The sequence below is a fragment of the Eschrichtius robustus genome, chromosome 4, assembly GCF_028021215.1.
Source record: "Eschrichtius robustus isolate mEscRob2 chromosome 4, mEscRob2.pri, whole genome shotgun sequence".
In the NCBI taxonomy this organism is placed as follows: Eukaryota; Metazoa; Chordata; class Mammalia; order Artiodactyla; family Eschrichtiidae; genus Eschrichtius; species Eschrichtius robustus.
The window spans coordinates 66,150,252-66,168,718 of NC_090827.1; the positions used below are offsets into that span (position 1 = coordinate 66,150,252).

The 18,467-nt window shown below is 36.3% G+C and overlaps 1 protein-coding gene across 3 annotated transcripts in view; it reads left to right on the forward strand.

Annotated features, from left to right (window-relative positions):
* Positions 1–18,467, forward strand: part of CENPC (centromere protein C) — an 89,426-nt gene that overhangs the window by 47,378 nt on the left and 23,581 nt on the right. For all 3 annotated transcript variants that reach the window (XM_068542866.1, XM_068542868.1, XM_068542869.1), the window contains exons 9-12: positions 2,798–2,989; positions 8,582–8,843; positions 13,876–14,019; positions 15,177–15,259. In XM_068542866.1, the coding sequence (XP_068398967.1) occupies positions 2,798–2,989; positions 8,582–8,843; positions 13,876–14,019; positions 15,177–15,259 (681 nt within the window). The remainder of the gene's footprint in view (positions 1–2,797; positions 2,990–8,581; positions 8,844–13,875; positions 14,020–15,176; positions 15,260–18,467) is intronic.

Sequence of the window (18,467 nt, forward strand, 5' to 3'; positions counted from 1 at the left end):
GAACCTGACCGTTTGTTTCTTTTACCTCATTAGGGAACTTTTCAGTTATTATGTCTTCAAATATGTTCTCCGCCCCTTTTCTCTCTCTTTTTCTGGGACCTTTATAATGTGAATGGTAGTACGCTTGATGTTTTTGTCCCACATATCTCTTAAACTGTTCTCATTTCTTTTTATTTTTTCTTTTTTCTCTTCAGCTTGAATGATTTCCACTACTCTGTCTTACAGTTCACTGATCCATACCTCTGTAGCATCTATCTGCTGTTGATTCTTTCCAGTATATTTTTAGTTTTAGTTATTGTATTTCTTCAGCTCTGTTTGGTTCTTCTTTATAATTTCTAAGTCTTTGTTAGAAACTTCTAATTTCTCACTGTGTTCATCCATTCTCCCTAGTTCTTTGAGCATCTTTATTAAGATCATTATCTTGAACTTTTTATTGGGTAAATGGGTTAACTCCATTTCATTTAGTTCTTCTAGGGCTTTATCTTGTTCCTTTGTTTGGAACATATTCCTCTGTCACCTCATTTTGCCTAATTCTCTTTTTATTTCTATGTGTTTAGTAGGTTGGTTACAGTTCCAATCTTGGGGAAGTGGCCTTCCTTATGAGATGTCCAGTGGGTGCCCAGCAGTGACCTGCCCTCTGGTCATCAAAGCTATATGCTTTCGGGGTGCCCTGTGTGGGCTGAGTTGGCCCTTCAGTTGTGGCAGGTTGATTACTGTGGGTGCACTGGTAGGCAGGCTTGCCCCCATCTGGTTGGTTTTCTGGCCCTGCATAATGTGGAGGCTGCTGGCTGCTGGTGGGCAGAGCCAGGTCCTGGGGTGGCTGGATGTGGTGCTGGCGGTCTTGGAGCTAGTGTTGGCCTGCTGGTGTGCAGGGCTGTGGCCTGGGGAGGTGGTTCCTGGGGTTGATGTTGTCTGCTGGTGGGCAGGACCTGTTCCTGACATGGGTGGCTGTGAGGCCCAGGGTGTCCTGGAGCTGGTGTAAATTCACTGGTGAGCAGATCTGGGTCCTGGGATTTTTGGCTGTAGGGCCCTGGGATTCCTGGAGCTGGTGTCAGCCTGATGGTGGGTAGGGCTGAGTCCTGGTGGTTGGCTGTGGGGTCCCAGGGGTCCAGGGGATAGTGCTGGCTCACTGGTGAGTAGGGCTGGGTCCCCACTAGGCTAGCTTCTTGGCCTCGGGCGTCCCAGGACCGGTGCCAACCAGCTGGTGGGAGGATCTGGGTTCTGGCACTAATAAGCTAGAGAGAGGATTCCAAAATTGCGCTTGCCAACAGCAGTGTCCTTGTGATAGAACAATCTCCCCAAAATGACTGCAACCAGTGTCTGTGTCCCCAGGGTGAGCTCCAGTTGCCTCCTGCCTCTCTGGGAGGGTCTCCAAGATCAGCAGGTGGTTCTGACACAGGCTTCTTTCAAATTACTGCTTCTGCCCTGGGCCTTGGAGTATTTGAGATTTTGCCATTTTAATTACAGTGCCTTTGCCTGTTAAGAGTGGAGTATGTATTTCCTGTAGCCCTCAGGTTCTTGTGAAAGTAAGCCTCACTGGCCTTCAAAGCCAAACTTTGGGAGGCTTGTCTTCCTGGTACAGGAACCCTAGTCAGGGGAGCCCAGTGTGGGGCTCAGGCCTGTGGCTGCCTGGAAAAAACCATGCAATTGTAATTATCCTCCTGTTTGTAGGTTGCCCACCCTGGGTCTTGACTCTCCCTTATCTCTGCCTGTCTTATTGTGGTTCCTTCTTTATATCTTTTGTTGTGGAAGGTCTTTTCTGCTAGCCTTCACATTGTTCTCATCAATAGTTGCTCTGTAAATAGTTGTAATTTTAGTGTGCCTGTGGGAGGAGGTGAGCTCAGGGTCTTCCTACTCCACCATCTTGGCCACTGCCCCTGGTCTTATATACTTTTATGCAGTTCATTTACTCTATGAGTTTCCTACTTGATATGATTTTAACTCCTTCTTTGGATCTCATAGAAATCTTTGTGTCAGAAACTTAAAAATGCTGGTTTCTTGATTTACTCACTGGTCAAGAAAATTTTTCATTACATCTACTAACATCTAATGTTTAAATCTCCTTCTGAAAAAAAGAAAAATTCCATTTTTAAACTCATTTTGGTGGTTGTACATCTTTTAGATGCAATATTTGTATTAAAATAGCTTCTATTTCTCTGATTTCCCTTTCTTCCTGGTTGTCAGTCTCAAAAACAAAACTAGAATTTACCTGTCCCTTTTCTTAGATCTTTTCTTATCTACCTGCTTTTGTAGTAAAATGAAGTTACTACTGGCGCCAAACCTTTTCATTAGCTTTTTGTTGCTTGCCATATTCATTGTTTTAAAAATTCTTTTTCCTCTTTAAATTCTGTTTAAAGAAACAATCTTTTTTCCTTCATATAGGAAAGATCTCTTTATTGAAAACTTCCTTAAAATATTCTCTTCCATAAATTAGATTGACAAAAATCATGAATTATTTTAAAAAAGAAAAGCAGTAGTTAACCTTTTTTCACATGGGACTTTAGTAGTGGAAGGAGTCATATATTTCATTTTTCCTTTTCAGAGTATGCTTTTTTTTTTTTTTGATTCAGGAGTATATGTTACTTATCAAGCAATGTGAAAAGTTTGCATTTAACTGACAGAAAGTTGTAGATTTTATTGAGAACATGTGACTTTTAAAAAATAGAGATGAAAAGAAGCCCACAGAATAAATTCAAGAAGTTCCTATAATTGAGAGGGTTTTTTTAATAATCTGCTCTGGTTTTCTGAATATTCTTTGGTGCGGTAGATTTTGAATTGATTTTATTCTTTATTTTAGGAAGCAAGAAAGGTAGCACCAATGTTCCTCATGCAGAGAATCAGAAGAAAGATAAGAAATGCAAAAAGAAGCGTTTTTCAGATGGGTCCAAGAAGAACAAAATTGTACCTGAAGAATTGACTTCAACTGTCACAAGAAGTCGAAGAATTTCCAGACATCCATCTAATTGGTGGGTGGTAAAATCAGAGCAGAGTAAGTATTTTTATTTAAATTATGTTCATTCTATAAGAGCCTCTGTGTTTGATTTATACTCCCATTCTCTTGAGAAAAATCTCATGAGGAAAAATTTAAATTGGATCATCAATAGAAATATTAAATCAATTAATTATAAAGATATTTATGAGGCTTTACCATATACAGTATTCTAGATACAGGGATACAGCTGTGGAAGAATAAAACCAAAAATGAAAAATTGCTGCTCTTATAGGACTTACATTCTACTGGAGGAAGATCAACAATATAGATATATAATTCATTCAGTGATGGGTAATTGAGAAAAACAAGGCACATAAAGATTAGAGTTGGGAAGTAAATGGCAGAACTGGGAGTAGATAGGAGAATGGAGCAGAATATTGTTTTTGTAAAAGGTAGCAGTAAGAGTTGATTAGGATCTTTCAGAGCACATGTATGAATAAAGTGAAGGAGGGAGCCATGTAAATAATTTGGTGTGGAGCATTCCAGACCAAGGGAACAGTATTAGTATAATAAAAGTACTGATGGACCATGCTGGAAAAGCTTGAGGAATGTCAAAAAGTCAGTATGGCTGAAGAAGAGAGTAAGCCAGGGCAGATGAAGTCAGAGAAGCAGGCTGTGATAATGAGTTTAGACAAAGTGTATTGGGAAGCTACTGGACAATTTTAAGCAATAAAGTGACCTGATTGACTTATCTTTTAAAAGGATTATTTTTACTGCAATGTAGGGAGGGAACTAGGACTGGGCAAAAGTGGAAGCATGGAGGGTAGTTAGGAGGTGGTTGGAGGGAAGAGAATGGAAATGGTTGGATTCAGGATATTTTTGAAGGTAACTCACAGAAAGTACTGATGAATTGGAGTGAGAGCTGGCATCAAGGATGATTCAGATTTTTCTGCCTGGACAAGCAAAAGAATGGATCTACTGTTTGCTGAGGTGAGGAAAGGTTTACTGAGATGAGAGAGGCAGATTTGGGAAGGATATCAAGATTTTAGGTTGTAATATGTTAATTAGATATCGAAGTAGATATACTGAGGAGATAGCTTGATAAAATGAGTCTAAAGTTGGGGGGAAAGATCTGGGAGGACATGTAATTAGGGAGTTATCAATATAGAGGTGATCGTTAAAACTTCAGGACTACTTGAAATCATCTAGTAATAGACTATACTTGGAGAAGAAAGAAAGCTAATAATTGAGTCCTGGGAGACTCCAATGTTAGGAGTAGGGAAGAGAAAGGAAGATCCATCAAAAGGACTGAAAAGGAGCAGTTAGTGAGATTAAAGGAAAATGAGGAGAACTTAGGGTTATGGAAGTGAAGTAATGAAAACATTTTAAGTATTGGGTGATGAACTATTTTAAATACTGCTCATAGCCTGAATTAGATGAGAGCTAAGACTTGACAGTATGGTTTGGGCAACTGGAGTTTGTTGGTCACCTTGATAAAAATTGTTTCTGTAGAACGATGAGACCAAAAGCCTGATTTGGAGGTGGGGTTCAAGGGAGTGTAGGAAGTGAGGTAGGAAAGACAGTAAGATAAAGGGACACAGCAGATATGGGGTCAAGGGAAGGTGTCTCTCTTTTAATATGCAAGATACTACATCAGCTTATCTGCTCATTAAAACGACCTTGTAGAAAGGTAGAGGATAAATATAGGATCACAGTCCTTGTGTAGGCAAGGAGTAGGGTGTGGTCCAGTCCATCGTAAAAGGGTTAGCTCTAGACAGGAGCAAGGACAGTATATCATATAAAAGAGGAAAGGCAGGGTATATGGCGACACTTAGAAGTAGGTTGGTAGAGTTGATGGTGCGAAGGTAAATGTTGGGCAGTGGAGACTTTGAATAATATCCTCCGAACTGAGAAGGAACTTTGAGACTGAAAAACCAGGCAACTCCATAAAGTGCAATTATGAAGTTTATTTTGGGTGTAAAGGCAGGATCAGGTGGTTGATGATCCAGAGGCATTCGCAGCTGCACTCCGCACAGCCAAAAGGGGTACAGGGGGATTTAAAGGGGCCAAAGCTAAAAATAGATTCTGACTACTAGCAAGAAGCACATCTGCACAGATAGGAACCAGGGCTTTTCCTCCCCTCCACGGGTCTCATGACCATTAACCATCTGAGTCAGTAAAGGCATTCTTCCAGTTTTCATATCAGATTAAGGCAAGGATAAAAGTTGATAGGGAATATATCTGGCTTGGGCACATTCCTTTTGAGGAGGCTAAAGCTCAGTCACACTGAGGGGAAGGGGGTGGGACTAAGAAGGAGCTGACAAAATGGAGTCAGTGTAGTTCAGCCACACAGTGAAAATGTACTCTTCTGAACATTTTTGTTTTCTCAGTGGAATAGTAAGCAGGGTCATCAGGTAAAAGTGAAGTGGGAAAGGTGATAATGGAAGTCTGAAGTTACTTTGTAGTGATAGGATACAAAGCAAAATCAGCAGAGAAAAAGTTACATGGACAAAGTCTGAAGGAAATCGTGTGCAAGCTTCCAAGAGTCTTCTCCCAGTGCATTCATACAGGAGGCACTTAGTTCCTCTAGCGATGAGTTTTGACAAGTGTGTAAAATGTTTATCAGGGAAGCTCATTAGCGATTTAGTTCCCAAGATTTTTATTGGCGATGGTCACCTAGGTACCCCCTGCCTAGCATGTCCTAAAATTCCAGGCTCCCTGAAGAAAAAGCAAGTATTCGTCATAAACCATATTTTTTGCACAAGCAGTTTAGGCACACTAAACCACATTTACCAGTTATGAAATGATGGGAACCCTCCTGAAATTCAAGTGCCTACACGCTACCCAAGGGCTAAGGGCTAACTTTGCAAGCAGGCCTTTCAAAGGATAGCATTCTTAGGCCTGCTATGCCAGCTCTTTTCTGTATAATATGAAACATTTATTGTTTTGGTAGAATTTTTTAAAGGAGATGATCATGGAAAGATTGGTATATGGTAAGGTAACGTTTACATATGCAAGTACTGTCGACTGGGGCATTTAGATCAGTAAGTGAGAGACTAGTACATATGTGGCACTGTATCTGTGAGGTCTTGTTGCTACGAATTATTGAATTGTAATCCAGTAAGAAATGTTTATTCTGGTGCAGCTCTTCTTGGATTTTTGAGTTAGATCTGAGTTCAAATTACGATTCCTCCTCTTTGAGGAGATTACTTTTTTCAGTTTCTCACTCTGTAAAATGTGATTACCAATACTTCCACCTCATTAAGTTGTGATAAGTATTAAATGGCATATACTTAGTATTAAAATGTTAACTACTACTGTTACTCCTATGGAGAACTCATCTTTTTGCCCCACGTTGCTGGAAACTACTGTGGTCAGTGAACGTGTAAATATATGGATTAATAAAAATCTTACAGAGCTTGGATAAGCATGCTGGAACTCCAAAATTTACCAAAAAAGACCTGAAATGTATCAGTCCTGAGACGTGTTGGGTTGCTGATCAAGTAGGGAGTCACAAAAGTGGAGGAATGCTTACAGATCACCAAACTCCTTCATCTGATGGAAGACGAAACTAAGTCTGAAGCATAGAAAAGCAACATAAGTTCCCCCTAAGGTTATAGACCTTTGTGCTAGAATTGGAAAATAATGGAACCCAGATTTCTTGACTCTTGATCTACTACCTGTAGTGTACATGTGACCCTCCTGCTTTTTCATATATGTCGAGAAACATTTATTGAGTTTCCACTGTGAGGCAGGAATGGTGTTAGGCTGGGCCAGGTCTAGATGAGGCAAACGAGCAACCTAGAATGGGAAATTTAAGGAGACAGTTGGTCTTAGGGTTGTGTGAGTGACTTGGAGTAAACACCTTTTTAAATTTTACACCCTAGTTAGAATTTTTATTTTTTCCTTATGAGAACTTTTAAGATATACTCTCTGATAATCATTTTGCAATATATACATATATTAATTATTGTATTCTGTACGTTAAACTTGTACAGTGTTATATGTCAATTTTTTCCCAGTAAGACTGGGAAAAAATTTTTTTCTACCCTAGGCTACTCTTGCTTCACCATAATCCTGCCCTTGCTGTTAGGCATGAGGAATATAAAGATAGGTAAAACATCAATCTTGGTCTTAAGGATTGCCAGTTTGCTGGAAGAGAGTGATAAGTAAACAATCAGATGTATGATAAACATTGTCAAAGGACTGAGAGAAAGCTACCTAATTTAACCTTGGGAATTAGCGAAGGCTTCCTGAAGATTGGATTAGGAGTCAGCTAAGTGATTGGGTGTGGTGAGGAAAAAAGATGGAATGTTTCAAGCAGAAATAGCATGTGTAGAGATCTGGAGCTGAGAGCTTGATCTTTTAAGTTGTTTCATTAGAATTATCTGGAGGAGTTGTTAAAACACAAATTATAGGACCCTACTCTGAAAGTTTTGAGTTAGTAGGTCTGAGGTAAGGCCTGAGAACTTGCATTTCAAACAAATTCCCAAGTGATGGTGATCTGCTGGTCTAGGGACTATTTAAGATCAGTGTTTTGGAGAAATGCAGGTAGTTCAGTACTGCTGCCTTTTTTTTGATTTGTCTGTTTGGAGGAGAGTGTTGAGAGTTATGATTAATGAAATAAGCACTCTAGATGTAGTAATAAATTAGAATTGAAAATATTTAGACTTGATCCTTAAACTATAGGTAATCACGAAAAGATTTTAACCAGGATTGTAATGATTCAGTTTGTGTTTTCCAAGGATGATTCTTGAAGCAGTGTGAAGGATGGATTGAAGAATGGCAAGGCTAGAGAAAGGAGATCAGTTAAGAGGCTGTTTTAATGATCCAGATAAGAAATGATAAAAGTCCCTGCTAATGACAGGCAGCAGAGCTTAAAAGAAGAGGATTTGAGAGACATTTAAAAAAAGTAAAATGACAGGATTTAGGGATTGCTTGTGGATAGGGACAGGAGTCTTGGATGACTCAGATTTCTGATTTAGGCATCTGGGTAGTTAGTTATACTTTTCATTAAGATAGGAAATAAAACCAGAGTGGCAGATCTGGGGGAGAGTGGTAGGTGAATATTATAGATATCAGCATGTAGATAGTAATTAAAGTTATGGGTTGATAGGTCTCTCAGAGAAGGTACATAGAGTGAGAAGATGAAGCTGGGACCCTGGGGAAATACCAGGATCTTAAGGATGACTAGAAGAGTAGTGGGCAGAGCCAGAGAGGATGGTTTTGGAAACTCGTGATAAATTTAAAAGGTTTGGTACATGTATCTATAAACTGAAGAGCTGCATAGTTTATGAATTTAACTTGAAAACAAATATAGCCTGTGAGGGACTTCCCTGGTAGTCCAGTGGTTGAGACTTTGCCTTCCAGCATAGGGGGTGCAGGTTCGATCCCTGGTCGGGGAGCTAAGATCCCACATGCCTCGGGGCCAAAAAAACCAAAACATAAAACAGAAGCAATATTGTAACAAATTCAATAAAGACTTTAAAAATGGTCCACATCAAAAAAAATCTTAAAAAAAAGAAAACAAATATAGCCTATGAGATTGGGGTGTGTGTGTTTACATGTAAAATATAAATCATGTTGGTATTTTAGTGAGCCAAATAATCAAACATTATACTAACTTTAGGTTATCATTTAATCCTTTAGGTCCTTTTTCTAGCAATTCTTCAGTAAGAAATGAATTGTCATTGTATCATAACAGTAGACAAAAACCTGCTGAAAAAACAAACCAATCATCTCAGAATACTGGGAAAAAAACTATTCCATTTAAAAGGCAGAAGAGAGCTAATGAAGGCAGCTCAAGAGCACAGAAGGTTTTAAATGCTAAAGATTCTGGTTGTTCCCAGAATGAGCCATTGGAAAGCGGTGAGGCAGACCCAGCTGAGAAGAAAAACCTTAATCCTTCTGGGTAATAATGTCTCTTATGTGTACAATGTAGTTATTTTTGTTTGGCATTTAATAATTTGTCTATGTTACTTAATCATGTATATAGAGGCAATGTTAGCATAAACGAGTCTGCAGTCTGACAGACCTGCTAGTAAATCCATGCTCTGCCATTAGCTGGGTGACACCTCAGGCAAAATAGTACTCTGAATGTTTCCTCATATTAAAATGGGGAATAATATATAGCACATGGGGTGTGAGTGATAAATTTAATAAGGTAAACATTATTGTCGCCTAACAATCCCTTCCTTTTTTAAAATTGTGATAAAAACATATAACATAAAATTTATCATCTTAATCATTTTTAAGTGTATCGTTTGAGTTGCTTTCTTTTAAATGAGGTTAATATAATTACAATAATCAGGAATACATCTTAATTCTTTTCCCCATGAGATGATAATAGTTAACATATTTTAGTGCTTACTATGTATCAAGTATTCACTAGATGCTTTCAATGAATTCTCATCAGTCCTGACAACCTACTGAGGTAAGTATTGTTCTTATGCATTTTTGCCTTTTGATAGAGCATTCACTCATTCATTCATTAAAAAAATACTTAATACATATTTGTGAGAAACTGCAGGTGGTGGGGATGTATTGAAATAAATGATAGAGTGCTCTAAAATACATTAGTGAATGTCATTATAGTGCATACTATCTAAACAGTTCATTGAGTAGTGAATTTCCCCCCACTGATTTGTAATGCCCTCTCTGTCTTATATCAGACTTCCATATTTATATTAGCTTGTTCCTTAATATCATTTGGTTTTCATTAAGAATCTTAAGAGGTCGACAGGACAGGTGTTAGCTCTATTTTTACATATGAAGAAGGTACACTTAGGTTAAATAAATAGTGTGTCATTGGATATGTAGGTCTTTTATTAGTCCAACTGTTTTTACTTGAATGTATTAATAATAATAAATCACTGTTTTATTAAACAAAGCAGATAAGCCTTAGCTATGGGTTGAGAGAAATACTAAGGTATAAAAATTGAGTTTTTATGTTGAGTTTCTGAATTTGAGCTAGTACCCCTAAAACAAATCTTATCTTATGCACAGTGAGAAGGAGTTAGTCTAATGAGAAATATTCCAAGTTGATAGTTGCTACAGTATCTGCTTAAGAAAGCCTGTTGGGTATCTGGATTCATAGAAAGGAAGATCTTTGAGACATTTGTTTAGTTAACCTGTATAGTCATTAAGCTACTTGCTATAAATAAAAGATCAAATATGTAATTATTTTGGTATTCTACTTGCCATAAGGTGGGAAGATAAATCTTTGTGGTTACTCAGTGGCTCTCATGGAAACCTCAAAGATAATTTAGATTTAAAAAGCATGTTAACAGTATTATTGTTCTGTATTTAGGAAAGGCAAAAAAAGAGACATTATTACATTAAAATATGAATATGTCTAATTTGTCTAAGGAGTCTTCCTGATTAGAAATATTACGTGGAAAAAAATATTACGTGAACTTCTCCTTTATACAAGTAACAGATATTAAAATTTTAACTTGTCTAAAGTGATATTTTTTGCTTCTTATAACCTAGTAACCATGGTCATTAATTAAACTACAAGCTAACACCCTTATTCCCCTCTTAAAGCGTTTAGAAAAAAAAAAAATCTTAAAGAGCTAGTGCATTTAAAGTATAAGAAGCAATTACTCTCTAGAAATCTATGAATTTCTCTCATTTTAAATTTGTAAGCACTTAATTTTTATATTATTTCTATAAGCCATTTGGAACAGAAGTTTACTACATTAGATTTTTTAACAGCTTTATTGAGGTATAACTCATATACAGTTCACTCATGACATGTATAGAATTCTTTGGTTTTTATTGTATTCACAGATAGTGCAAACCGTCAAAATAGTCAGTTTTAGAACATTTTCATCATTAGGGTCCTTTAGCTATCATCTCCCTGTTCCCCTCCACAGCAACTCTAAGGAACCACTAACCTACTTTCTGTCTACAGATTTCTCTGTCCTGGACTTTCATATGAGTGAAATCATATAGTACGAGGTTTTTTGCATTGACTTCTTTCAGTTTGTGTATTTTCAAGTTTTATCCATGTTGTACCATGTATCAGTAAATCATCCCTTTTTATGATTGAGTGCTATTTCATTCTGTTACATTATGTTTTGTTTATCATTCATCCATTGCCGGACATTTGGGTTGTTTCTACCTTTTGGCTATTATGAATAATGCTGGTATAAACATTTGTGTACAAATGGAATTGCTGAGTCATATGGTAACTTTACATTAATCCTTTGAGGAGCTGCAAGACTGTTTTCCAAAACATCTGCACCATTTTATATTCCTACCAGCAGTGTTTAAGGCTTCCAATGTCTCCACATCCTTGCCAACATTTGTTTTTATCTGATTTTTTGATTCTAGCCATCCTGGTTGGTATGAAATGGCATCTCATTGTGGTTTTTATTTTCATTTCTTTAAGGACTAATGACGTTGAGCATCTTTTCATGTGCTTATTGGCCATTTGCCAATCTTTAGAGAAAGATTTACTCAGATCCTTTGCCTGATTTTTTTGGGATTGTCTTTTTCTTTAATTGAATTGTATGAGGTTTCAATATATTCTAGATACAAGTCTCATCAAATAAATGATATTTGATAATCTTCTCTCTCATTCTTTGGATTGTCTCACTTTCTTGATGGTGTCCTTTGAAGCACAAAAGTTTTTAATTTTGATAAAGTCCCATTGATCTGTTTTGTCCATTGTTGCTTGTACTTTTGGTGTCATATCTGAGAATCCTTTGCCCAATCCAAGTTCATGAAGATTTACTCCTATGTTTTTTTCCTAGGAGTTTTGTAGTTTTAGCTCTTAAATTTAATTCTTTGATCCATTTTGAGTTAATTTTTGTGTATGCTGTGAAAAGTCCAACTTCATTCTTTTGCATGTGACTATCCAGTTTTCCCATAACTGTTTGTTGAATGGTCTTAGCACCATTTTTGAAAATCAGCTGACCATAGATGTATAAGCTTATTTCTGGATTCTCAGTTTTATTCTGTTGTCTATATATCAGTTGTTGTTCTAGAACCACACTGTCTTGATTACCATTGCTTAGAGGTAAGTTTTGAAGTCAGGAAGTGTGATTTTTCTTTTTCAGGAATATTTTGGCTATTCTAAGTCCCTTGCAATTCCATATAAGTTTTAGAATCAGTATGTCAATTTCTGCAAAGCTGTCAGAATTCTGAAGTGGATTGCATTGAATCTATTGGTTTGAGGAATATTTCCATCTTAACAGTGTCTATTGATCCATGAACAGGGGTGTTTGTCCTATTATTTAGATCTTTAATTTCTCTCAACAGTATTTTCAGAATATGTTTTACACTTCTTTTGTTAAGTTCATTCCTAAGTATCCCTTTTGATGCTGTTGTGAATGGAATTGCTTTTTAAATTCTTTCGATTGATCATTGCAAATGTATAGACATACAATTGATCTTTGTATCTTGATCTTTATCCTGCAATCTTGTTGAACTCATGTATTTGTAGGACTTTCTAAGTACAAGATCATGTCATTTGTGAATAGTGATAGTTTTATTTCTCCCTTTCCAATCTGGATGCTTTTTCTTTCTTTTTCTTGCACTATTGCCCTGGCTGAAATCTTTAGTACTATGCTAAGTAGAAGTGACAATAGCAGACTTCCTTGTCTTGTTCTTAATTTTAGGGGGGAAAGCATCGAGTCTTTTCACCATTCAGTATGTTATTAGCTGTGGGTTTTTCATAGATGTCCTTTTATCAGGTTGAGAAAGTTCCTTTTTATTCCTAGTTTGTTGAGTGTTTTTGTAGTGAAAAGATGCGTTTTGTCAAATGCTTTTTTTTTTGTTTGTTTTGCATCTATTGAGGTGATCATGTGATACATTTGTTTTGTTGTTGATAAAATGTTGCTAGTTTTTTTGAGGGTTTTTTGTTTTGTTTTGGGTTTTTTTTTTTTTGGCTGTAGTTTTCTCGTGATGTCTTTGTCTAGTTTTGTTATCAGAGTAACACTGACTTCATAAAATGAGTTGGGAAGTGCTCTTTTCTTTCTTGGAAGACTTTGTGAAGCATTCGTATTAAGTCTTTGAATGACGGTAGAATTCAGTGGTGAAACCATCTGGGCCTGGGCTTTTCTTTCTGGGTAGTTTTTTGATTACTGATTTATTCTCGTTATAAGTCTTTTGAAATTGTTTATTTTTCTCTTGAATCAGTTTTGGTAATTTGTGTGTTCTAGGAATTTGTCCATTCCATCTAGGTTATCTAATTTGTTGGCATACAGTTGTTTATAATATTCTCTAATAATCCTTTTTTTTTTCTTTTGACTCTGATGGTAGGACCTAGAGGGAGACTAGAAACTCCAGAACTATCAAAGAATACTAAGAAGTTTGGATGCTCTTTAGTTATGTTGCAAACATAACATTTTTTTTTCACGAATGATAAGAATAGGCTGGTAGACTGAGTCAAGAAACAAATTAAAACATAGGACTTGTAAGATGTGAGAGTGGAGAGAGAATTATGCAGTCTAGAAATAATGTATCTTGTTTGCATATATTTGGGGTAAGCTAGTTAGCTGGCAGCTACCATAGAGATGAGCCTAGGTCCTTCTGAGCACTCTGCTGTTCCTTAGTAGGCTGAGTAGAGGTATCATAAAAAACAATTTCAGTTGTTTGTGGATTTTCAACAAAAACTGTGATAGATTTAACTGTGTAGTATACATCATAAGCTGCCTGTAGGTAATGTCTCCCAGTGCCCTCCTGTCATCGTGTCTATCTTAGTTAGGCCAGTTCTGTACCATTTCTTTTATCAGAATTTTTCAAATTAGAGCTCTTGATAGGTTCTAAAGTCAAATTTCCTTCCTGGACTAGCTGTAAGTTTTATCAGGACCTGAACAAGGTTATCTGATATTTGTTATAGCCAATGTTATATTGTCTACCCACCTTATGTAATGTTTCTAGAAGAAATATTTTTTGAAGAAATGTAAACAATTACAAACTTTTCATTTTCATAGAGGTACAGGAAGCTCAAAGAATCAAGATAGTATGGCTGTACAGAATGTTCATCAAAAGTCTCAGATCAGTGGATATACATGCAAGACATCAGCAGAGTCAAACTTGGATTCTAGAGAGCCTGGGAGTTCAGTTTTGGAAGGAAGGTATGCATGTGTTCTAAGAATAATAGGATTTACTCACTGTATTTGTTACCAATTGCCATGTAACAAATTACTCTCAAAGCTTAATTTTAATTTTGTTAGTGCCCTGCAAACATTATTTCACAGTTTCTGTGGGTAGAAATCTGGGAGAGAATTAGCTGGCTAGTTCTGGCTCAGGGAATCTCATGAGGTATAGCAGTCAAGATATCTGTCTGGTTTGCAGTCCTTTGAAGGCTTGACTAGAACTTGGAGGATCCACTTATAAGGTAGCTGGAGGCCACAGTTTCTTGTCACGTTGCTCTCCCCATAGGGGTATTCAGTATGGTAGCTAGCTGGCTTCCCACAAAGCAGGTGATTCAAGAGAAAGTGTGACTACGATGGAGGCCATAGTGTCTTTTGATGACATAGTCTTTGAAGTATTCCACTTTATTCTGTTCACTAGAAACAAGTCACTAAGTCCATACCACACTCAGAATAGGGGAGTTAGAATTAGCCTGTACCTTTTGAAAGGGGCATCATCTAAGAATTTGTGGATATAAGTTTAAAGAGAGCATACTCAGTGAGCAAACCAAATTAACCTAGTCTCATAATATCTGAAGTCATACACCCTTTTTCAAAATGAAGGAATGGTAAATTATAGCAAATTCTCAGACTTTGAAGGGATGGCTAGGATTTCTTTACTCTTTGGGAACGTGTGACCACTAGGCCTGTCTTGGGCTCATAATAGGAGGAAGAGGATCTAGGACTGGGATAAACTGAATCATCTCTGAACAATTTCTGAACTATATTTTAAATTGCTTGTTTTTGCCTGTAGTTTAAACAAAAATTAAGATAAGCTGATTTATTTCTAATTTTCTTTCTTATGATTTGATTTTTATCAAAGAGTGTTATTTGAGTTGACTTAAATTTGTAACTCTGATTCATGAGTTAGTTTAAAAGGTTATAAAATTCAGTATTATCATGTTTGACAAGTCAAATGTGGGATTAAATTGTAGATTTTTTTTTTTAATTGTAGATTTTTTGTTTTATGCAGCAAATAAGTATACTATTAATATTTTGTAAGAAAAAAACTTTTGGCAGTTTTAGGATAAAAATGACCATTAAGGTAGATATATTAGATATAAATGCACAAATTTTGTGGTTTATCTTTTTTTCTTAAGTGGACCTTCTAGGCTCAAGAATTATTTAACGTCTGAAATGAGTAATTCAGATGTGGATGATAATGAAGTTCAGGAAAGTTCGAGTAAGTTATGATTTATTTTCTACTGTCTTGATTTTTATAGTGTTATGCATGTGGAGTAAGGTGTGCTATGTTTTATTTAAATTATCACCAGTGACATTTTTGTGGCAAATATGTATTGAGTACCTACCCTTAAGAGCCTTACTTTATGGTTAGAGATTTCTAAGACCTTATACCTGGGTGAGAGAGGGAGGGAGGGAGAAGAGAGAGAGGGAGAAAGAATGAGAGAGATGATTGACCGTCCTTTCTTTGAAGTAGGGCATAATAATATAATTGGCACTTAAGACACATACTGCAGTATTTTAAAGCTGATAAGGGTATAAATGAAGCAACATTAGACATATATTGATGATTACTGAAGCTAAGTGTTGAAGTTTTTAAAATGCCTCTTAATAGAGAGTTTTATAATTTTTTATGTCCCTGAAGAATGTGCTTGAAATATAATCTCTTATACTGTTTTTTTCTTTCCTAATTCACTAATTCTTTTTCCATTTAAATAGTTTCTTCCCCTTGTGTTTAGATTTACTTTATTATTTTTCTCCTGTAAGTGGAATGATTTTTATATTTATTTTTCTGCTTTTTATTTGGTAAAGAAAAAGCTGAATTTTCTGGAGTATAGTTTTAGTTTAAAATTAAAGGGTTTTTTTTTCAATAGAGTGTTCTTATTGTTGTACACTCTGAATTATATTGGTGATTTTTCTTTGACCCAGGTGTTATTTAAAAGAGTACATTAGTCAAGAGTTTGGTCTCCAGAGTCAGGAACCTGGGATTGAATCTAGCTTTACCACTTATTAGCTATGTTATCTTGAGTAAGAAATTTCAGTGTTCTTAGCTTCAACTTCCTTATTGGTAAACTGGCGATATCAATTCTAATTGCATAGATTGATATAAAGATGAATACACATTCTTTGCTTAGTTTTAATACCCGGTATATGTTAGTTATGCACTGTTGGCTGTTATCCTAAGAAGTTGTGTTTTGTTTTGTTCTTTTGTTAATAATTTATAGTTTCATTTCATTGTTCTTGATAACTTTGCCCTGTATTATTAATTCTTTGAATTTTCTTTGTGTTCTAGAGTATGCTTAGAACACATAAAATTCATGGAAGAATTTTATAATTCTTCCATGGATGCTTGAAAAAGAGAATATTACTTTTTGTGTACAGATATGGATTAAAAATATATATACACTCATTTTGTTAATGTAGGTGGGTATATGTTTTTAATATACTTTGAATATTTATGAAATTCTTAAATATTTATGGAATATTATGGAATACTTACTGTGCATTCTTCTAAGGGAAAAAGATATCAAAACTTGTGGTTTGTTGGATGTTGAGAGTAGAAAAATAAAGCAGGGATTTTTAGAGTGGGAAATGGGAGTTACATTTTTAGGTAGATGGGCAGAAAAGGTCTTACTGAAGAAGTGATAATTTGAGCAAAGATATGAGAGAGGTGAGAAATCAAATCATGCAGCTGTATGGGGAAATAGTGCCTCATGCAGAGGGAAGATAAGGGCAAAGGTTTTGATCAAGAAACACCAAGGAGGCTGGGAAGGCTGGAGTTGAGGAAGAGAGGGAGAGGGTAGTAGGAGATGATGTGACAGAGCTAACAAGAATGAAAGATCATATAGGATGTTAAAGGCTACTATAAGGATTTCGGGCTTTACTGAGAGAGATGGGAAGCCATTGGAGGATTTTGAGCAGAGGAGAGACATGACTAACCTATAAACAGAATCATTGCGGCTGCTGTAGAATACACATTAGGGGTGGACTGGTAAGTTTGAAGGGGGCAGGTGTAAGGTTGGAAGCAGGGAGACCAGTTGGCGAGACATTAGTAATCCCTTTGTGAGGTGGTAGCTTGGAGTAGGGGGTTAGCAGCGGAAGGTGGAGAGCAGTAGTAGGATTTTGTGTTTTTTTTGTTGGTAGAGTCAACATGATTTCCTGATGGATGGGATGTAGGGTGTAAAAGAAAGTGAGGTGTCAAGGATAATGGACTTTAAAGTTTTTGGCCTGAGCACCTGGAAGAATGGCATTGTCATTTCTTGATTTGGAGACTACTAGAGAAGGGCAGATTTGGGGGAAAAGAACAGAATCTTAGATTTGGACATTCTGTGTTTCATATTATTCTTATCCTTTGTATCCTTATCGTTTGTGAGGTCTGTTAAGGGCTGCCAGAGTTGAAGTAAAGTGTTTGCTTTGCAGTGGTCTGTCTCTCCTATTTCCTGCAGTCTTTACTATGTACATTTCAGCGCTCTTACTGAGCATGTAAGTTTGCATATGGAATGTACCTGTTTTGGTCAAATTTACCTTCTTGATCATGTTACAACGCTTTTACTTTGTAGTCTTTTTTTGTCTAATATTAACATTGTGACTCCCTGCTTTCTTTTGGTTTGTTGTTGTTTCTTATATTTCTTTTCTTCCTTTTACTTAACCTTTTTTTTACCAAACTAAAGCAGAGTGGCTTCAAACAGCATGATTGAATTTTTATTTTTGATTTGCTCTGTTAGTATTTTTTTCCTTTAATAAATGTTTAACAGATATGCTTTGTTACTTCTTTGTAAAGTTGGTAGATAGTCTCACATATGCTAGCAAGGACTCAGGAACTTTCTTTTTTATCACAATGAACAACTAGTCAAATAGTAAAAGTCTTTTGAGTCACAATCTTTTTTTCCTTTAAACTATTTGGCTATTGCTCTTTTATCTCATGGTAGCTAATGCTTATGAGTAGATATTGTAAGCCAGCCTTACTTCTTTTTTCCTTTGTAAATAACCTGTTTCTTCCATTTTCATGCTTATTAGGCTTTGTTAGTCTTTGAAATTCTGGAGTTGTCTCTGTGTTTTGCTTTGTTTTGTTTTATACTTTTCTGGGAAATAATTTTAAATTTACTCAAATACCATATCCCCTTCATCCAGTTTCCATAATTGTCAACATTTTACAATATTTGTTTCATTTCCCTCCCTGCCGTCTCTACATAAATGTTTATACATGTTTGTTAGTCTTTTTTTTGGACTGTTCGAGTGAAAGTCGCATACATATTATTATGTGTGAGTATGTGCAGACATGATGCAAGACAAGAACATAATCACTCTTCATCCATCCACGTCAGGAAATCAGCATTAATATAACACTAGTCTTCCTTCACTGACTCCATGCAGATTTCACCAGCAGTTCCATCAGTGTTCCTTTTTCTCTCTGGTTCAGGATCCAATCT